The sequence below is a fragment of the Columba livia genome, chromosome 1, assembly GCF_036013475.1.
Source record: "Columba livia isolate bColLiv1 breed racing homer chromosome 1, bColLiv1.pat.W.v2, whole genome shotgun sequence".
Taxonomy (NCBI): Eukaryota; Metazoa; Chordata; class Aves; order Columbiformes; family Columbidae; genus Columba; species Columba livia.
In genome coordinates, this window is record NC_088602.1 from 132,342,355 (window position 1) to 132,365,315 (window position 22,961).

Sequence of the window (22,961 nt, forward strand, 5' to 3'; positions counted from 1 at the left end):
TAACAATATTGTGATTCACAATTAATGTTACTCAAGTAAATGACAGTTTGTCGTTTTCTCCTGATTAACCTGTGCTTTTGATCCTCTTAATATGGGTCAGGATCAAGGGGCAGGCTGGCAGGGGTGACACTGTTGTGGGCGTCTATTACAGGCCACCAGATCAGGCTGAGGAAGTTGATGAGGCCTTCTATGGGCAGTTGAGAGTGGCCTCACAGTCACAGGGCCTGGTTGTTGTGGGGGATTTTAATTTCCCTGATGTTTGCTGGAAGGACCATTCAGCCAGCCAGCCACAGTCCAGGAGATTCCTCCAGTGCATTGATGATAACTTCCTCATGCAGATGGTGGAGGAGCCGACTAGGAGAGGTGCACTGCTGGATCTCATCCTCACTAACAAGGAGGGTCTGGTCGAAGCAGTAAAGGTTGAGGGCTGCCTGGGTTGCAGTGACCACGAGATGGTGGAGTTCAGCATCTTGGGTGGCAGGAACAGAATAGCAAGTAGAATTGCAACCCTGGACTTTAGCAGGGCTAACTTTGGCCTTTTCAAGCAATTGCTGGGGGAAATCCCATGGGCAAGACTGCTTGAAGGAAAAGGGGCCCAAGATAGCTGGATTGCATTCAGAGATTGCTTCTTCCACGCTCAGGATCAGAGCATCCCCACACGTATGAAGTCAAGGAAGGGAGCCAGGAGGCCTGCGTGGTTGAATAGGGATCTGTTGGGTATGCTCAAGCAGAAGAGGAGAGTTTACAGGTCATGGAAGCAGGGGCTGGCCACTTGGGAAGAATATAAGGCTGCTGTTAGAGGATGTAGGAAGGCAGCTAGGATAGCCAAGGCCTCCTTAGAATTACAGCTGGCGAGAGGGGTCAAGGACAGCAAAAAGAACTTTTTCAAATACATAGCAGATAAAACTAATACCAGAGGCAATGTCGGCCCACTGATGAACGGGGTGGGTGCCCTGGCGGCAGAAGATACAGAGAAGGCAGAATTACTGAATGCCTTCTTTGTCTCTGTCTACTCTGCTGGAGGCTGTCCTGGGAAGCCCTGTACCCCTGAGACCCTGGAAGAAGCCAGGTCAATGGAGGAGTTTGCTTTAGTTGATGAGGACTGGGTTAGGGAGCAATTAAATAGTCTGGACATCCATAAATCCATGGGTCCAGATGGGATGCATCCGCGGGTGCTGATGGAGCTGGCTGAAGTCATTGCTGGACCGCTCTCCATCATCTTTGCCAAGTCTTGGGAAACGGGAAAGGTGCCCGGGGATTGGAGGAAAGCAAATGTCACTCCAGTCTTCAAAAAGGGCAAGAAGGAGGACCCGGGTAATTATAGACCGGTCAGCCTCACCTCTGTCCCTGGGAAAGTAATGGAACAGCTTATCCTTGGTGCCATCTCAAGGCATATCAAGGATAAGAGGGTTATTAGGGGCAGTCAGCATGGCTTTACCAAAGGTAAGTCATGCTTGACCAACCTCATAGCCTTTTATGAGAATGTAACAAGGTGGATGGATGATGGCAGAGCGGTGGATGTGGTCTGCCTTGACTTCAGTAAAGCCTTTGACACAGTCTCCCACAGCATCCTCACCGCTAAGTTGAGGAGGTGCGGTCTAGACAATAGAGTAGTGAGGTGGGTTGCAAACTGGCTTAAGGAGAGAAGCCAGAGAGTGGTAGTCAATGGTGCGGAGTCTAGTTGGAGGCCAGTATCTAGTGGAGTGCCTCAGGGGTGAGTACTGGGGCCAAGATTATTCGATATATTCATTAACTATTTAGACAAGGGAACTGAGTGTACTATCAGAAAGACACTCTCTCAGATGTCACCGGAAGAGCAAAGAGACATTTTAAATTATTTGTTGATAATATGACATAAGGATTGTTTAATGTTTTCTATCCTAACAGGGAGGACTGCATAGAGCAAAAAAAAATATCAGGAGAGGGAGAAAACAACATACACTTCTCGTTCTATTTTGTTTTAAATGTAGTCCTTTAAAATAACTCACAGGGAAAATCTACAACAATGACAACAAAAGCCTCTGTTTAGGTTTAAAGTATGTAATTATCAATCTGAATGTTAAAGTTATTTCAGGAGCTCAATGAACCCATGGAAAAAATAGTGGTATTCTGATATCAGCTGTTCTGTGTAGTGGTGATGCCTGAATTAATGCTACTTTAGAATCCAAGGTCTGCTTTATGCAAATTAAAATGCACTGTGTTTAGCTGCAAAGTTAACATGCCTCTTATAGTAATATTGCAAATTCCCTATGTTCTTTGCTATAATATGGCCCAGTTACAGATTCTGTAACCTATATCATGTCTCAGTGATTCAAGAAGTGTTTAAACTATGCATTGAATTAAATACATTAAAAAGGAAAATTTCACCACAGATGCAACCTAATTAATCAGCACTGAATTGATTTTGTACTAATATTTTGAAATGAGGTTTGTTTTCTTGTTTTCAATTTGAGTGTTAATTTGTGTCATTTATTAAATAATCTGTATGTATCTGTTTCTGGAGAATGTAATTAATAATTAAGATAATTAACTGAATCAGTTCAGAGATACCCTTCCTTGTATTACATTAAGAAATACACATGCATCTTCTTCCCTTGGTTTAGTATGCCTAATTGGTGTATGATAAATTCACACAGTATTTTAAATGAAATCTCAATTTTGGGGGGGCAAGCTAGGGAGGTATCTGCAGGTAGAATGTTGGTTTGGGTATGGTTGCATCTGTGAAGCCACAGACTTTAGCCAGAATATCTGAGATGATGAAAAATAAGCCAATGCAATGAATGGAGTTGATTTCAATTGATTGCAATATGCAATCAAAGCCACTCACAGAACCCCATTAATTTAATTTAAAATGACAGGGAAAGCATTTGCTCAGCTTTGAACAGGAGATGATGAAGGTGGTTAAGGGTATTGTCAGCCCTTGTAAGCTAGTTAGATATAATCCAAAACCGGATGGAAAAAACACAAAACAAAACAAAACTAAAACCAGGAAAAAAAAAAAAAAAAGGAAACAAAATCAACCAACCAACCAAAAAAAATCACAAAAAAACACCTGACAATTTGGTAGAGGTTTCCTACCTGGTTGCCTTATGGCCTGAAGCTAATGGGTTGTTGTTCTGTAACATCAGACTCTATCCAGAATAACTTCAGAGTGCTGTAGAAATAAGCAGGGAATTAGGGAAAAAAAAAAAAAAAATCACAAGTTAAATAGATCTTAACCAGCAATTGAATTCAAGAGGGCAAGTGTTTTCTAATGAGTACTGCATCTTACTCTTCAAAGACCAATGATTATCTTGCAGTGTTATTTCTCAAGTTGAGTTCACTTTGATGTTAAAACATGTTTGCAGTACTTATCTACATGTGTATCTCATTATTTTTTTATCTATTATGTCTTTTCTGATGAAGGATCTTAGAACTCTAGGAAATTACAAGTGTGTTCTGGCTCTCCTTGTACAGGGATGAGATGAGGGAAGATAGGGGGAGAAAATTTCTCTTTTTTTTATCTTAAGCAGCTCCACAGGGACAGAGCTTTCAAGAACAGGCTAGAGGATTTAGCAACATATTATGCACAGCTAAATCATGAACTGGATGCAAGAGCCTTCTGCAAACACGTGTAAGTCCGTGTGAGGTTAGTGTAACCAAAAAGTAAGTGCTAGGGTGCTCTTTCCTACACATTGAAATGAACACGTATTGTTGTACCCTGGAACTCCTCAGAACACATATAGAAATGTTCTATCTGTCTCTGTTGTCCAAAAGAAACTTATGGTATCCAGCTCATGAAGTATAACTACCTCAAGGTAAACCATGAGACAGGCTTTAGCAAAAGGACTCCTTTAAGCAGTAGAGCTCAGGGGCTGGATATGCTCTATTTCTGCAAATAATGATGACTGGAGTGTATGTAGGTACATGTGCCTGTGAGGTATGTTTTAGAATTTGGGAGAGGTGGGTGTTGGTTCTTGTATCCATAAAACCAAGGATCAAAAAATAGAAACAGAACAGTTGCATAAATAGCACCTCTTCTCTTTATTTGTTCTTCAGGAAAATAAAGGAAAGTTTGGAGTGCTTTCCTGTTAAACTCAATAACTTGATCCACACACTTGTACAGATGTCAATGGCAGCCTCTGCAAAACCTCCAGCTCCAGAGACTGACGCCCAGGAGTGGATGATGTTGGATGCAGAGAAGTCAATCACAAGAGCCACCATTTTGGGCTTCAACAAAAAGTCTGACCCTGTATGTATTATGTTATTTGCTTGCCCTCATTTGCCTTGATCTTTAATGACTCTTTTGTGAGCTTGTATACTCTCCCTCCTCCTTTATAGAAGATGTGCTTGTGCCACATTAAAAGGATCACAGGATGAACAGTGGTGCCATAAGCAATGAGCTACCAGAGAGAAAGAACGCCAGGCAGACAGCTATTAGCAGGGAGCCATTAAGGAGAACAGTTCATGCCCTATAGTGAAAAATAAATCAAGACCTAATTAAAGCATCCAGAAGGAAAGCATGGCACAAAATTAGGAAGCCTAATAGAAATCGGAGGCTGTTATATGATGCTTTAATGGTGCGTTATTAGTTTTCACACACTGCAGTGATCTTTCAGTGTTTCAGTTGTATGCTATCCAGGCAAGTTTCTCTTTCTGTGCAGCAAAGACTATAAATTACAGACTGAATTCTCTGGCACTTGGCACTACATTAAAGAAAGGTTTTTCTTTGTTAAAATCATCCTCTATTTTCCCTTGTACAATTTATTTTAATGTGCCTCTCTGATAATTTCTCTTTTCTGCCTTTTCCTTTTCCCCAATACAGCTGTATCTAGTCCAGGTGGTGCAAACCTGCAATGTGGTCACTTTTGTGGAAAAATCATTTGACCAGTTCTCAAAACTTCACAGCGACCTCCAGAAGCAATTTCCATCACATGCCCTCCCAGAGTAAGGCAGCATATTAGCAAACGTTATTCTGCTGTTAAATGGTTCTCTCTGTGCACAGATAAAAATGTGAGAAAATGTACGGCAGACATATTTTTAGAAACACAAAGGCAATGCGACATATTCTATCAAGCCTTTCATTCAGACCCAGAAGAAATGGAATCATAGACCATTGTGACAGTCTAACTTTCAGTCTAACTTTGTGTATTTCACTGTTCCTTTTTTTTAATGGGAAGAGAAGGGGGGAACAGCTTGGGCCCGACATAACTATTCCTGAAATCAAAGGGTAAGTGGTATTGGCTTCATTAAAGGCATGATAAGGCCTTTAATAGTTTTTGTTTTCTTCATGATGTTGATCAAAACTATAGTAATATCCATATATTAAAGTGATGTGGGAATGTTCACACTGGGTCAGAACAGAAACAAGCCAATCTCTCACACTGGCAGACATGATCAACCGTTTTACAAAAAGATGCACATATTCCTCTGCTGAGAAATACACAATAATCTTATGTACTATCCTGGCCCCAAAAGCCAATACTTTGTTCCTTGCTCTCATTCAGTTTCATATCTCTTGAAAAATATGCTAGAATTAGTTTCAATAATTCCGAATATTATTTTTTATCCATGTGCATGTCTATTCCTGCTTTTCATATTCTGAATCTTATTCACAGTTTCCTGGGACAATGAGTCCCACAGTTTATTTCTGTCTTATGTGAAACAGCTTTGCCTTATGTAGCGATTGTCCATGGCTTGGGTAACACAAGTGACGTTATGTGTTCTACAAATATCATATACATTGTATGGCATACACCATTGAGAACAAAGTAGTCCTCTCTTAAACAGTCGTGCTGACTCATCTAATACAAACCCTTCTTCAAGCTCAGTCTAGAATAAATCATAAAGCTGGCCAAAAAGGCAAGCAATTTACTTGAATCAAGCTAAGATTCAAGTGATATGCTTGAAAAATAGGAAGGTCTTTGAGGTTTGACGAGGGGTAAATAGCCACAAACAACATGGTTTTGACTTAAAACACATAATTCCACAAATTTCAGATACAAATTTGATATTCTCCCAAGTTTGTGAGAGGCATTCAGTTAAGTGGTGTTAGGTTAATTAATTCCAGAGTATCTGTCTCCTACCTTGAGGGGATTTTAATTGACTCCAATTTTACTCATTATGACTGGCTCATATGAACTGTTTTGCAGCAGTTGGTAAGAATCTGAATTTCACTGAATACTGAAATGGCTTGCATCATGGTTTTGATTTGGAGATGTTTGCACACTAACTATTAGGTCATAAAATAAAATATTTAACAAGTACCTATTTCTGATTTTTTCCTGTGGTGAGCAGAGGCCTTTGAAGGGAAATATATTTCTGTTTAGACATGCGTAGACCTCAGAAACCCTGTAGTGAATTTCAAAAATAGTACTAGCCATTTTTCAGATAAATCTGGCTTTAATAAAATCCCTCACAACATTTTCACTGCAAAAGAGAGTTCCAGAACTCACAGAGAGCTAATCTGCATGTACTGAGGCTGTGTCTAAGAGCTCCAGAGCTTTCTTGTCATAATGCAGTCCCAGCAGTAACCTGTCACTGTATGATCTTCCCCAAGACTGTGCTGAAGTAATTCATTTTATGATGTTTCTTTATATGTATATTCTTTAATGTTAAAGTTTGGGTTTATTTTCTAAGAGAACATTGGTTTGAGGCTTTTCATGTATTCCAGCTTTTATTCTAATAATAAAAACTAATTATTTCTTTATAGGAAGTTATCACTGAAACTGCCGTACCCTATCAGACCATTAGTCTGTCTGTGTGTTACAAAGCTTCGGCTCTGGCCAATGCCAGATGCTTCAAAGGAAAGAAAAAGCCTGGTTCCATAATGTAACCACAAAATCAGTTTGAAATGTATGATTTAAAAGTAAGATGTCTAGTACTACTAGAGTAATTGGAACTTCTAACAGAAAGGGTTTGGTTACTGCTTTGTATTGATTCATGAAATTATATATATTCATGTCTCATTAGAAGAAAATAATGCAATATGAGTCTGCTTCATACAAGTGCTAAATACTGGCAAAACCTCAGAGTTCAGAGTATCTGAAATTTTGCTATTGGCATGTAAACATTCAGCCCATATTTTTAAGTCAAAGCACAGCTGCCGCAAGCAAGCCATTGCACTCCAGCATCGTCCCTCTTGTTTGGTTTCAGACAGAGTATTAATTCTGTTTAATTATTGTTTTTTGAAAGGCAAAAAATTATTTAATCCAAACAAACATTTAATTCATATACAGAATGTTCTTCAAGCTAGTGAGTAGGGAATGGAATCTGCAATGCAGGATGTCTGCATGTGGTGCAAGTTTATATTTTTCTGATCTACTTAAGGTAAATGCAAGGCTCAAAATTATCTTGGGAAGTTACCTGTTCAAACACAAGTGTGTTCACAAGTGCAAGGTCAGTTGCAGCCAGAGGCGCAATTCAGCAAAAGCATGAAGGCCTTTTAAAAAAGTGTCAGTACCGCCACAGGGTTCACACTGTCCTTCACTGCAGCAGAGTTATTGGTACTATCAATTGGCAGTTTCTCTGTCCTCGCTTTGGCTGCTGTGCTTAGGATGCATCTTCCAAGGGCCTACATTTTACAGCCAGAATCCTTTCTTTGTTTTATACAGCCTCATTAATTTTAAGCTGCTTCCAAACAAATCCTCCCTACTGTCTCTTGAAAGAAGTCCTTTTTGTGCTCCAGAGGAACCCGAAACGTTCACAGGGCAACTATGTGTGTCAAATGACTTGAGCTCTATTTTTATCTGTGCAGCTCCTATATGTCGTGATCCTGGGTCATATCACCTCCCCTGTCTCATTATGTGTCCTGCCACTGTAATTTTGTGAGGCAAGAATTGCCTCTTTTTATTCATTTGTGCAGCCCATAACTGAGCACTGATCTTTCAGTGCTATAGGCAAAAGTAATCAAAAGGTCATATATACATAGTTGCTATCATCCTGGCCCCTTGCTGTTTTAATTGCAGACTAAGTTATACCAGTGCTGAGTTCTTCCTCAGAATTATTACATAAGACCGGCAAAGATCTGCATGCTTCTAAAAAGTATTAAAATATCTTGTTAATCAGTACTCCCTTCATAGAAGGCCTTCTGTTACAAAACAAGCTTAAAAAAAGCCCAACCCAACAGGTCTAATTACAGTTCATAAAATCTAATTACACTGAATCTCTTGGTAACAGAAACTGTGGGTTAATCATCTTCATTCATTTTATTTTTGCTAGGTGAGGCTGCTATTTACCATTTTTACAGCTGAGTGGTTTGCAAAGCTGGCCAGTGTTCCCTCCAGTGCTGTGTTGCTATTTGGCTGGCCTTTGAAAAGCTGATGAGATCTTAGCACTGAACTCTGGAACTGGGTGAAACCTGTGCAAAGTAGGACCTGACCACCTGCCTTTCAAAAGACTGGCCAAGTGTCTCTTTGCAGTGTATTTCACTGCTAAGTGTCTCTTTAGCCATTTTTCTGACGCCTTCAGATATCTCTTGAGATCTAGTGGATAAACAAGGTTGTACGGAAAAAAAAAAGAGATTTGTAAACAAGACACAGTTAACTCTTTGCAGTGACTTTGTAACATGAAATACAACCAGATCAAAACTTCTGCCATTCTATATCACCCAGTTTAGGGGACATAAAGCATAATGTTAGTTATGAATCCCAATATTAGCAATCCATATCGCAAAACCCATGACATGCAATTTAGCACAGATAGCTTTTCTAATGCCCCTTCAACCTGAGAGAGAAATAGTCCTTGTCAGGGCAAGGTCAATATAAATAATTATGTGTATTGTTAAAAATCCAACCATTTGACTGATCTAATGTGTGTTGTTTCTAAAATGCAAAGATGCTTCAAGTAAAAGAAATGTGGGATTTTGACATTTTCAATCACCAGACCATTTGAAAATTGACATAAGGCCATTCTATGCATGTGTTGTTTATTTACTAAACTGAAATGAAATTAATCTTAATAAAAATTCAGCAAGAACATTACTATTATTATTGTTATTGCTTTTGTTGGGAATGATTTTGTTATTGTGATGATCATCTGTTTTCATGTATTACTTTTATTATGCTCTTCCCTGAAATTACATATGGGATCAGGGACCTGCTCTGAAAAACTTAGTCTACGCTCTAAATAGCTGAGGTGAAAAGGCAAGCAATGATATATTCTTAAAATGTTACGTTGTTGCTGTCAGACTTGGGTATTCTGTGTTTCATGGTAAGGGTTCGTACAGCATGAGTCCAGGGTTGAGATCACAGATCTATTGTGCTGTGCACAGTGCAAAAAATGGAGAAGGTGTCATTTTCCTGGGATCAGAAAGGGACACTTTTTTTAGAGCTATTTAGATACCATAATACAGTGCAAATAAGTGTCTTGTAGGTTTGGAGTTTTTTGTTTGATTGGGTTTTGCTGTTCATTTGTTCATGGGTTTTGTTTGTGTCTTTTGGTTTCGGCTTGTTGGGGTTTTTTTGTTTGGTTTGGTTTGGTTTTGTTGTTGTTGTTTTGTTTTGTTGTTTTTTTAATTAATGACTTAGACAGAAAAATAGGTACAGTATGAAACAGCACATCAGCGAATTATTAGAAGAACCAGAGTCAGGAAGTAAACAGTTCACTGGACACTGCACCCATCCCTTCCCCTACCTGCAAAACCTCTTCGAAAATGTTAACTTTATTCTGTTAAGTAGAGCTAGAAATATTTACAGCAAGTACAAGAGTTATACTTATGAATATTCTTCTTTTGCAGGTTTCCCCACTCATGGCATTTACCTTTTACAGATCTTGAACATAAAAGAGTCAAGGATTTGAATCTCTATCTGAAGCAGCTATTAAGTGGACCCAGGAAACTGGCTAATGTGAGCACTTCCAGTATTTATTTTATTTTAATAGGACTTTTAGTAGCATTTTAACAAAAGATTCAGGAAGCTTTCCATGTCCTCATTTGAAAAAAAAATAAATTACATAAATGACATGTCTTCTTATGCAGCTATTTTGAGATGGAGCCATTGTAGCATTCATCAGATCTTAAGAGAAAGACAAGAATGACTGAAAAATAGTTTATTAGACCTGGCAGGGCATATTTTTTTTTTTAAATTGTCTTCCTTTGCTGCCATCCAAAAGTAGTGATTCACTGAATTTTTGACAGTAAGAAGTAGGTTCTGAGGAATGTAATGTCTAGCAAAGGAGTAAGTTTTGAAATATTGAAAAGTCTGACTTTGACAGTTTTTAAATAAAAAGTTACATTATTTCAGCCCAGAAATACTCTTCATTTCAAAATTTAAGTTAAAGTGAATAAGAAATTGTTTTTCAAACATAAGACCAAAACCAGAATGTCTCAATGTGATCAAATGGTACACTGTGTCCATTAAAACTGGTGTTTTCTCATTTTTTTATTCATTATTGTTTTCTGAGATTTGATGTTTTCCTCTTCTTTAAAAATAGAAAGTTACAATGGTAACAATTGGTGACTCTTCATTGCCTAGCCTAGTATAAAGCCTTATGCACCTCAGCAACATTAAAGCCAGAGCCAAGAGTAACCAACAGGCACTCTGCACCCCAGGAGGGGATGTTAAATCATTGCGTTGCATGACTTTGGAAGTTGAATGGTCAATCACTGATAGTGACACCAGGGTCTGAGAGAAAGAAACATCTTCCAGAGACCAGCAGTTGTCAGGAAAGCTGCCAGGAGATGCTTTGCGTTAGACCCTAAACTTATGTAGAGCCTAGTAAATGCAAGGGAGCCAGGGCACGAGCTCATGTGTTGGCACTGCTGTTTTGCTGTTATCATGTTCTCTGGCTGGCTTGGGCCTCTACCAGGTGAGACATGTCATGTCCCCTGGCCTCAGAGCTGTACTACAAACTCAGGCTGATTTGGTCTAAAAGCGTAGACAGTCTAGGATGCCAAAAGAGGATATGACAGATTTTTATTTTTTTTTCTTCAAATTTCTATCGTCTTGCAGAAGGAGAAAAATGTTTGTTGCCTAACTATGTAACTTTCCCATCTGTGATTGTGTAATAGAGATTAGGGTGGAAATTGTCCATATATAAAACAAACAGGCATTTTCTTATTAATAGAAGTCTAAATTCTGTGTCCTGAGTTGAAATAGAGAAGATTTGCAAAGAGGGTATATAATATCTGTGTCATGGAGTTACACTTAATTTGGCATGGACAGCTGACTTGGGTGTATGGGATTGCTCCCTTGACTGACCTTGCCAAATAAACTGCACAGGCTGGGGTTAATTGTGCAATTTCTGTCACTAATGTTAGGGTCATGTGTTTATTTTGCATTAGCGCCTTTTGATCACAGCTGAGGAAAAACTGATATAAGCCAGTGACCTAGAAATGAAGAGCTCTGTATCTTCTGCTGTAAGGTACATGGATTTTCAATTTGGGCCAAGCACTCCTATGTAGAAGCCTCATCTATGGCTGAAATATTAGGCTGCTTAAAGCCCTGGGATAGTAATAAGAACATTTCCCGGTCACACACAGCAGCTCTCCTCTTCCTCCTGCTCCATTGTCTGTGAATGGGCTGATAATCAGCCAGAGCACGCTGCCTTGCCATGGGCTTTCTCACGACTTTCCCCCTTCCTTTATGGTCCTGCAGCACACACCCATGGAGCTGGGTAAGTTCTCCCAGCACATTGCTGCTGGGATACGGGGACACAACCACAAGTTGGGAATCCAGAGGGAACTGTGGACAGATCTTCTTAGGAAATGTGCTGGTGTGACTCTGAATGAGGCCAGAGGGGCTCTATAGACATGCTGGACTATGAAGCTGCTGAAAACTGTTCCAGCCTGGTACACCCTGTAGTGCTGAGCCATGAGGAGAAAAAAACAATTTTGTGCTGGGCTGCACAGCTACTGGTGTGCTGGACTCAGAGGGCACAATAATAAATGGAGTAAAGAACAGATTGTTTCCATCAGTAAAGTGCTATTGCATGCTGGAAAACGTCTTGCTTACCACCATGCAGCTAACCTGCAATTCTAGATGATAACCTTTAAGGTTATTGATACTCTATAAACATTGAATCATTATTTTTACTTCAATATGCTTCTCCTGCTGGGAGATGTGAGAAATTTAGAAAATACTGATGTGTTCTGACCCACTTAGAACAAGGAGCCTAGTCAGTGGGTAATTTCCTTTGTATTCGCAGCTGAAGTCTTCTTTTTTACTTTTCTCTTTGGTATGGCTTTTTTGAAAATGTCATGGTGTCTTCTTGGTTTTGCTTTGAGGAGAAAGCCAAGCTAGGAGGCTTTCTTGATCAAAATAAATGCAATTAATTTTTCTCTCTTTGTGCCTTGGACAACTTTGCAGTCAAATTTCTCCTTTTTCTCAAATTGCTAGGGAGCCTGACCAAAACCATTTAGTGAGTTGTCTTTTCTCAAGCATTACTGAACTGTCGTTCCTATAAAATAGTAAAACTATGTAAGAATAAATAATTAATTCAGAAACTTGTGAAGAAATCTTGTAAGAGCAAGTGCCTGTAGAATAGGATTGCCTTTACTTTCTTGACAGTCGTTTCTTTCTGCTGAATTGTACCTGTATGGTATCGTAGCTGTATTGTAACTGTATGGTACACTGGAGCATTGTCTGAGATGGAGAGAAAACCATTTATTTATTTTTTTATAATATACCCTTGCTGTCACTGTAAACACATTACCCTGATTGACTAGACACCATTTTCAGCTCTGAAAAGTTTAGTCCAGTCCACACAGGACTGACTACACACTTGGTTCTATGAAATAAGGAATTAAAAATCCTAGAAATAAAGAAATAATTGGATTATATCCAAATTCCTTCCTCAGTCATGCCTTAAGTGCATGATTTTTAGTCCAGACAAAGTTCTGATTATGAAAATTGTGTTATAATTAAGAGCAGGTCAGAATGTCACTGACCTTTTCTGCTAAATGGTTTGAATGAAGGAGGAGAGGTGGAAAGCAGCCGCCTTCTCATTTGCACTTTAGCTCAAATGGAATTAAACGTTTCTTCAAACCCTTATTTAAGGAATAGAAACTTCAAGCCACCTCTGTCTCTGCATTTTAGTATCATATCAAAGAAATGCAGAAACATGAGCTGATGGAGGTATTTGCTGTTGGGGCCATTGAAATGCTTAAATGTGCTCATGCCCATCCTTATTCAAAGCGTTTTTTTAAGTCTGTGGTATACTTCAAGCACCCATCTCGTTCATTGACTTCCTCTTAGACATTCATTAAAGAGTTCCTAGGAGTGCTTTTTCTAAATTCAGGTTAGCACTCAGTTATAAATAACTACACCACCAGACTATATGCATTAACAACAAGCTATATTCATTACATCAATCACTAAAAAGCAGAAGTTGATGCATCTTCCTTGTCATATTGAATCCTTTAGAACAGGATCAAAATCAGGTTTTGGCACCTTTTTTATTTTCATTCTACTGTCTTCCGCCACCCCCAAACCAGTAGCAATATATGTGATTGCCCTGCAAGAATATTTAGTTTTGTGCCAGTTGCACCGTTGCCGACTGGCTGATCAGCTGCATGTGTTGAAATGCCTGGATCTTTTAGATCAGCAAGGCAACGCACTCAACAACGTTTGGACTCCTAGAGTTTTGCTTAATTAAGTGGCAAAACAACCAGTAATAGGTCAAGCATCAAGAAACAATAAATTGAAGGTTGGTAATATGGAGGAGGACAAAAATGTGCATTATCAATGTATAAATCAAATCTGTGAGAAAAAGCAGCAGCTGTTCACCACTTCTACATTTTTCTCTATTTCCCTGTTAACTCCAGCTGAGTGATGGGCTGAATGGAGATTGCAGCCCAAATCTCATAACATATCATATAAATTAGAGCTGCACTAGTGGCTTGTCATTTTAATGCTGTATTGTAAGAGGGCTGTACGCTCCCAGGGGACACAAAAGCAATGTAAGGCTCCATTAATTTAGTTTGCTCTTGGCCCTGGTGTCAAACAGCAGCATTCACAAAGCTGAATGTCTTCATGCTTATCTTGAAAAGACAACTTGCACCTGTCTTGGGCATTGCAAATGAAAAGTCTAAAATTGAGTCTAAACCAATGTTTTATATAGCAACCTGTATTTGGTACTGTCACCCAGCTAGTAAGTTTCTATAGATAATCTTCCCATCCCTTATCATTTAAAAGAAGTGACATTTAATTTGTGGATATTGTTATTGATAACCCTAGACACTAGATGTACATACTGATCTTGCAAAACTACATTGCCTTGAATAAACATTTGTTATTTGTCCCACATCTTTCATGTAGATTAGTTTTGTGTGCAAGTTTGGTGGGCTTGGATGTTTGAGGGAGTTTCTCTGTGATGCTGGGGGTGTTAGTGAACATCATAGTAAGTGCAAGTGCACAGTAGAAAGAAATGCGGTATACTGGGTACCTCTATAAAAATTTTCTCTTTAAGTGTCCAAATTATCTGAAGACTTTGGGTCCAAAGATAAACTTAGTGCAAGCAGGTAAGCAAACAGTGACAGTGTATCAGGCATGGATAGGTTCTATGAGCAGTTTTATGGTGAATTATAGGATGTGTAAAAGGGCTTTAAAGAGGATGTAAATGGAAATGATTGTAAATTCTGTTCACTCGTTTTCAAGCATACAGTGAAAACCAGGCCCACAGCATTGTTCTAGAGTGACTAATGTTTTACACTATAAAAGTAAACAAGTTTGATAAGAGCTTCCCATATTTCATTTGTATTTTGTTCACTGGTGCTACTTGGGCTTTGCAGAGATGAGAAAATAGGTCCTGCAGTGCCTGTATAGAGCTACGTAATGTGGTGGTACAAAGTGGACCCAAGGTATATGGGTCCCTTAAACTTCCACCCACTCCTATACTCCCACAGGAAGACATCCAGCAGAGCCAAAATGGGGAGGGTTCAAAGTCCTCTCTTTTCCGCTGTCCTTTCCTGAAGCTATAATAGCTGCAGCAAGGTCAGCTTTTTCTGGTTTCTTTCTTTCCTGCTGATTCTACATCCTGATAAAGTATAACAGGTGCATGGGTGTTCTCTGACCCCAAATCTGCTCTTAACACAGCTGAAAAGAAAGCTGAAAGCAGAGGAGAGGCTGCTTTTCTTTTGAACAAAATTAAATCTGGCTTGAAATCTGGCTGTGTTTCACTAACAGCAGAGTGCTTGTCTGGTTAGGCTCTGATGGAGAGCAGTAGACAAATTCTAACATGCTACAGTTTTTCAGGGCTGTGCCAGCTCCCCTAACGTCACTTAAATAGGGTATTTATGTTGTATCCTCATGTGAGTCAAGGTGGAATTTGTCCCTTTTCCATTCAATGGCTGAATAAAGGTCATACATGAGTTCTAGCCAGCATAGCGCTGATGCACCCATACATACCTGGCTGCTCCCCAGTAGACTAATGTTGAGTGACCTGGAAAAAAATCAGCACTATCTGCTAAAGATTGCTGTCTTATTAGGTAAGAATGGCTAGACAAGTGATAGGAGGCTTTTCTAAAAATCCCCAAATGGGCAATATTTTAGGGAATCTCCACTCACTGATTTAAAGGCAATAATTCAAGGGAAAAAAAGGTAGGTGAGTGCCCGTGGTCATCCTCAGTGCCTGCCTGTCTACCAAAACTCTCATGGGGTCTCTAAGGTTCCCACCTGTGCTCATATCTTTGTAAAAACAATTGTTTGTTTGGAAGTGGACTCTATCCACCTAAATACAGTGTGGTTTTGATCATACATATGTTCAAGGCCCTGAAGTGCCTGTTTCTGGCAGTGTAGTTAGATGCATGTTTAACTCTAAGCCTACACTTCAGTCCCATTGACAGGAGTCCAATTGATTTAGTAAAAATCTGAAAGTTCAAGTTGTGCTTTGGTGGTCTGCAGGCAAAGGGTAAACTTCAGAAGATTCTTACACACTTTGCTGGTGAAAATCTAAACGATGGAGTTCTGCAACATGCAGATTAACACAGGTCAGGGAGAAATTGCTGTCTTGTGGATAACAGTGTGCAATATGCCTTTTTCTGCAAACATGTGGGAGATCATCTCCATTGTTTTTGAAGCACTTTGCCCTGGATGGACTGCTACATCTGCCCTTGCAACCTGACCTGTTATGTTTTTGCTTTCCATTTGCTAACAGCCTTGCTGCTTCCCCATGTGCTTCAATACCTGTTGAGTACAATGGACACAGACAGGGAGAGCTTTGAAATCAGTGCTGTGGCACCAGCAATGTACAAGCCTGTTGTGTTCATTCCTGATGTGAGATCTGCACAAATTCCACTTTTGTTCTTAAGCCAAGTGTTGTTTTCTCAGAGTCTCGTCTCCTTTAGAAATTAGAATTTGGAACTATCACCTGAAACCTTTGCACCTCCTGTTTACAAACCTCACTGTTCATATATTTCCATTTATTGCTGAAAAATTAAGCAGAGAGGAAGCAGAACACCAGGCTGCTCAGTGCAGAATTTTTTATTTCTCTTTCAAGTCAGTGTATCCTTACTTCCCCCTCCTGCCCACTTCTCTCAAGATCTTTGAACTCAAAGGGCTACTTAAGTTTCTCTGCTTATTTTCATGCTGTCAAATAAAGGCTGAGGGGCCAAAAATACTTGCTTTTAACCCCTGAGATTTCCTAGATTTGGGACTTGTGCTGATAGAGTACACAGAGGTCCCACAGCAAATAACTTGGCTGTTTAAAGCTACTGGAAGCCGAAGCAAGTGTATTGGCTTTCTCGTGTAAGCTGTCCTTATGAGATGAGAGAATAATTAGTCATGCTCAGAACAGACAGGTATATTGGCAGTCCACTGCTAATGGCTTAAGGATCGTCATTGAATTCCAGGAAAATAATTCTGATTTTTTATCCTTTTTTTTCCCCCCCTCATTTTTCTTTTAAAGAAAATATCGGTGTGGGAGGGAAAATTACAAACAGTAGAATGAAAAATAAAAGGCAACTGCTAAAATAAATCCAGGTTGCTAAGTATTGTCTCTGTGCTGAACATACACATCTTGTTCCTCTGTCTGCTGTAACCACGCGTTAACTCCTCACTAGCTGCACTGAAGACTTCCTTTTCCTTTTTCCTTGCACAGAGCGTGCCACATCTTGTCAAATTGAAACAAGACAAATGCTACTTGAAGTGCATCTTGCTGATAAGAGACACCTTATTTTCCATGGCCTGGAAAAAAACAATAGTGACATTTTAATACTAGAATCTGAAAAGCCTCTTGTTCTACCCATTCATTACAGTGTCAGTCCAAGTAAGATCAGTATGAATGTAGCAATTCTAATCATCCTAAAGAATGGACATTCTGAAATACAGTTTTATGAAAAAGCTAATAAAATGCAATTACTGTCCACCAATGATTCAGAATCATAAGAGTCCATTTCAGAATTCACCTTTTATTGCCTTGCACAATACTCAAATCTGGGGATTTGATTTATTGTTTTAATTCTATACAGTTGAATGTAACTACTTGTTATGTATGTTCAGTAGAGCAGTACAGGTCAGTACATAAAAATAAAAGTTATAGTGCAGTACGTAAGGTGGATCACTCTTTTAAACAGGATGGCAAAATATGATCATCCCTTTCACTCCCTGTTGGTTTCGGGTAGGAGTTTACTCTGTATGGAGCTTTTCTATGTGGGTGTCCATTAAGCCACCATGTGAGGGAGGTGTGCACAGTGTCTCAGCCTTGGGGAGGCACACATTAGGTCAGATGCTTGGGGTCGGTCCTGTGCCAAGGGCAAATTTCACACTGACTACACAATACACAGTAAAGACGTTCTCCTGCATTTGCTTCACAGATGGGCTGCTCTGTAAATGTAGTTGCAGCTGCTAATACATATCTCAAGACACTGGGGGTCAAGCAAGGATGCAAATCTAGGGCCCACATCATTGCTGTTTGGGAGTGTGTTCACAGAAAGGGGCCAGGTTGTCACCAATGCAGCATCCCTGGGCCAGTGGTAAGGGGCACCATTGTCTTCCCAGTGCCCATATGGAAATCATTCCCTGGGGTCCTTGCCCATGATCAGGAGGGAACAGATCTCCTTCATCACTAACCCAAGTATACACATTAGAAGCCTACCAGCAGTCTGCTCAGAGGGGAATAATTTAAGAAACAGAGCACAACATATGATATTCCCTAAAGTATTTTTGTTTTATTTCAGAATGAGCTTGTACTCAGTTTCTTCCTGAATTGGTCCAAAAAGACCTTGGCGGAAGATTCATCACCTGTGACTTTAGGTACGTGGATTACCAATCTTATTTGTTTTCCAAGAAGAACTTCTTTAATAATATTAAATATAATAATGCAAAGGTGACTCTAAAGTGTTTAGGTGGCTGCTTTTTTAAAAAATATAATATAAAGATACTAAAAGATAATCCCTGATTTCTTGAGGTCTCTGGAAAAGTGTTAGTAATGTGACCTGTAGCTTGCTTTGGCATATTCTCCTCAGCCTTGCTTCATTTCTTCTTGAATAAACATACCTATATGCAGAGTAAAAGCCTATTTACACAAACTGTGGTAGGTTTCTTGTTTTACAAAACAAGATCTTCAGAGAAGAATCTGCAAGAAAGGATCTAAGTCATGACAAAGCACAATGTGTGCTTGGACAAGCAAAGAAAATTAGGGATGACTTCTAAAGTCATTTCCACAGTGAGTGGAGCAGGTAAATAACAGAACATTATGTTAATGCCTAGGCATACATTATTAATGATAGTGGTAATTCACTTCTTACTAAATGAGATTCTGCATTGTTCCTTTAGCCTATCTGAATACTTAACCCATTTCCCGCTTCTCTTCCAGCACCTAATTTAATCTAATCTCTGGTATTACAGCATTAAGAGCCAAAGCATAAACCATAAAATGTAAACTGTGAATGTTTATTGTCTTCCACTGCACTAGTTCTGCACTGAGAATAATCTTCTGTAGGCAGATTTTAGGCAAAATAAAATCTCTTAGAGAAGCCTGCAGCTGCACTGTGCACCACAATAATTCAGCTGGTTGGTACATGCTCCAAGTGATAGGATAGTTTCCAAGATCACTAGTTATCTGCATTTCAACAAGGAGTGCAAGTATCTCTGCATATTTAGTTTGCATGTCCATTAAGTTAATTTAATCTCTCTGCAGACAGGGGCTTCATTATCTCTTTTGCTGGGACCATTTTTTTAAATCCATCAGAACAAAATAAATCCCATTCCGGCTTCTCAGCCTTTGGAAGATTCCCCCTGTGTAGAGTTTATTTGATTAGGGCATGCCATTATCATATTAAATCCATTATGTCTATTGGAAATTACTAACGGTTGCTCTAACTTTTACAAAGGAATGAGGAGATAATGCAAAGATATTCTAGGTGTTAGAAATATACAGGCCATATCTTGTCATGGAAAATCCAAACCAGAGTTCAAATGTAACATGTAGTCTGGCTCTGTGGGCTACCAGTCTCTGTAGACTCTTCAACCAAAGATGCAGACATCTAAGAGTGAGCTGAGGCGTAAAGGAGTTAAAGTCTCAGGTCTTCAGAAGGATTTTGACATTTCACTAATATTTAGATACCTAATTATTACAGAGATTCTTGATGTAAAAGTCTTATGCAAAAGCATGAACTGAGTCTGTAATAAAGTTGAGAAATAAATTATAGCCTCATAATTCCTGCAGTGGTGTCCCAAGCCAATATAGTCTGAAGGGTAAGCCCTTTATTTTTGTTGTCAATGACATCAAAATCAGAGAAGAGGATAAAGAAACAGAGTTAAGGATGTGTTTAGTGAGTGTTTGACAAAAGCTATGGGACAGGTAACCCAATCTGCTGGTTTACTGTAGTAGTGGAGGTGAAGGTCACAACCTGGTCAGGGGAGATTAATGTGTCTCTGGCCTCAAGCAGTACGGTTACAGAGGGATTATTTTTTATCTCTTAGGATCTCTGCCTTTTAAAGTTCGGACATTTCAGTTCTAGACTTAGGGCAAAACCTTTGTTTAACACAGGAGAGAAAAACAAAACAAAACAAAACCTCCCTTTGGCCTAGAAAATTAATCACTGTCATCTATCGATAGAATACCAGTAGCACACAGGGTCCAAATCAGGACCCAATGAGTTTAGACTCTAAAAACAGAGAACATGAGTAATGGGCTGAGTTGCTCTGGGTGTGGAACCATTTCTGGTCAGTGAGGAGGGGATTGCTCCTAGTCAGACATCAGTTGCAGTGAACTGTGGAAGTGGGTGAGCTTAGCTGTAAATGAGCTAGCTCAGCTACCAGCCATGCATGTGCTAATTACCCACCTGAAAAATTATTTTCATATATGTTAGTCTTTGCTTCAGCCTTCTTTGTTGGAGTTCAACTGTTGCCATACCCCAGCTAGCTCATTTAGTTTTTTGCTGGATGACATTCTGCACCCTGTTATCATCTGTCCTGTGAGAGGAGAAGACATGAGTCCAGCTAAGGCAGGAGGTGGCTGATCGTGCCAAGCTGACAGGTAGCAAAGAAGGAGTTGCTGAGAAGAGCACAGTGGCCCTGGGGGCTCTTGTTTGCTGAGGGTGCACTGAAACACTCCTCATTTGAAAGTAAGGCCTGTAGTAATGCCAGAGTCAGTCTGGGGCAGGAATTAAGTTCACTGAGCCTGCAGGAGAGAAATAATTTCCGTGAAAATAATATGTCTTTCCCCCACAGCTTTCATTGCTTTATGAGGTTATAAGGGCCTTAATTTTTGTCCGTTTTGAAGAATATCTCAGGTTTAATATGGACCGTAGCTTTCCATTAATCTGGTGATTTCTCTCTCAGCCTTTATGCAAGCAAATCATCTGTGTCTTAGTTAGGATCAATATAAAAAAAAATGAATGCCCAATAGAAGCTGGTTATGAATTTTGATCAAGACAGCATCTTTCTCTTACACCGCTTTAATTTCCAAATGTTGTAAGTAATTACACTTACTAAAGTAAAATAAAAATTAAAATTTATGAATTTGTACTGTGCTCCTAGCAATGAAGAGATTAAAAATCGGTGCTAAATTTACTTTGACATGAATACTGATTCAGTTCTCCCGATGGGGTGAATTCTGAATTATACTGAATATTGTCAGTATTTCATTATACTGAGCTCACTGCAAGGGAGTGAGTGCAGGTATCAGCAATGACTTCACAGACAGCCTTTTATAAAGACCCTTTTAAAAAAAGAAGAAAGAAAATCTGTCAAAATCATTCTTATATCAATCTTGTTTATTTTTCTTCTCTTGAGTTTGTATCTCCTGAAAATATTAATAATTCAGATTGTTTTGCCAAAGTTATGATATCATGAAGTGTTTGCTGTTCGTTATAACAGTGCATAACCCAGGTCCAGTTCTGGTGTGTTTGGTTAGTCCTCCACTCATTTCAAGGGCTGCTCTCCATTCAGCACAGCAGTGAAACTGGCTCTGCGTCCTTCTAAAGGAAGATCCAAGCTTTTCAAAAATAATGTTGTACAGCGCGCTTCTCCATGCAGAGTTGCAGTCTTCCTGAGTAGTTCCTCAGGAGAATCAGCTATTTTGATCACATTACATAGCGTTTCAATCTGCTGCAGCTGCTCATTCTCAGAGTAAAGCTTTTGCTTCAAGTTGCATTCCTACTTCAGTTGCACGTAGCTGTTTTGCTGGCCATAAGCACCTCATGTTGGCTGACAGGGTGAAAACAGTGAGATAGTTAAGGTATTTACAGCTGAGTATCTGAAGCTGGGTACGTTGCAGGCTCATAAACCCAAGCTGTAGCTAAAGAAGGCAGCTGGTTGGCTTGGGGCATTCAGCCCTGGCCCTGGAAAACCAAACAGGTTCCAGTATCTTTTGGTGCCAGGTGTCGAAACAAGCTGTCACCAAGAAAAAAGGATCTAAGATGAATCAGAGGGTCCAGAATACAGAATAATACTTAACTGCTTAATGCTAGTGCTGTGATACTTAGTTAATTAGTGCTTTCACGTTGCTTTGCAGTCCACATGTGAAATGCAGTGTATTATGAAATCATAGTTTCCCTATTGATTTTGTCAGTCTTCTGTGTAGCACCTTCCCCACTGTTTATATTTCTCATGCATTGTGCAAAGTGTAATGCAGTGCTTGTTTTAAAATTCTGCTAATGAAAACATTACACAAATTTTAGAATATAGAGCTGGTAGCTCTTCCACATGCTAGAGAAGACCATGTAGATAGAGAAAGGAACTGCATACTTCGCTATTCTGAAGATCATTCCACCTTCAGTAGAAATTTGAACACTAATTGCCCTAATTTGGTAATTCAAAAAGAAGAAAGGACCCACAGTTTTCTAGTGTTAATGTTCCTTGATAGAAGAGATTACGAACTGGCACAGTGTTTGAGTTTTTCTGCAGTAGGGACTGGTGGCCGACTTCCACTGCAGAGTGCTGAGACACAGAGGCACAAAACATATAGAAAAATGCTACAAGTGCCATTCTGTCTGCAGGCAGCCAAACTCTAGAGTCCTTGTTTGACATTTGACAGCTTTTGCATTGACACCAGTGAGCAAAGAATCAACCTCTGGGAGGGAAATTTTGCTTCAGCTGAAGTCAGTGGAGCTTTGTCCTGTATCTACAACAGACCAGCATTTGGTCTTGGCCTATAATGGAGTGCAAGTAGAGCATGACAGTTCCTAAAAATGCAGGGCCTGAGCTCAGGTCCATCTGCTCAAGCTGGATAGACTGGAAGTAATTACTGTATGTGTATTTTATTATCAGTTGAAGCTAAAATGACCTTAGTCTCAAAAAGACTACGATTTAGCAGTGAATGTGGGAAAAACCTAAAATATTAATGTAACAGCTGAGTGCAGCTAACAGTAACTGTCTTTTATTATGAAATATAAGTGATAGAATTTTCTTCCATGTTTATCATATTCCCTGCACTGTTATTTTTTCTTTACCTTCCTTTTATTTTTTTTAATTTTTTTTTGTTAGTGCTGTATTTATTATCTAACAAGAGCAAATATTTTAGTAATATTAATAGCTATGCTTCCCCTCCCTTGTTTTTAATTATTTTCAGCTTGGTTAGAAACTTATTTAACATTTGTTTGG

General features: G+C 39.3%; 1 protein-coding gene across 9 annotated transcripts in view; it reads left to right on the plus strand.

The window, feature by feature from the left end:
- The window catches only part of PIK3C2G (phosphatidylinositol-4-phosphate 3-kinase catalytic subunit type 2 gamma), a 354,168-nt gene that overhangs the window by 305,576 nt on the left and 25,631 nt on the right, over window positions 1-22,961 (plus strand). For all 9 annotated transcript variants that reach the window (XM_065030454.1, XM_065030418.1, XM_065030425.1 and 6 more), the window contains 4 exons: window positions 4,039-4,231; window positions 4,805-4,926; window positions 9,716-9,824; window positions 18,092-18,167. In XM_065030454.1, the coding sequence (XP_064886526.1) occupies window positions 4,039-4,231; window positions 4,805-4,926; window positions 9,716-9,824; window positions 18,092-18,167 (500 nt within the window). The remainder of the gene's footprint in view (window positions 1-4,038; window positions 4,232-4,804; window positions 4,927-9,715; window positions 9,825-18,091; window positions 18,168-22,961) is intronic.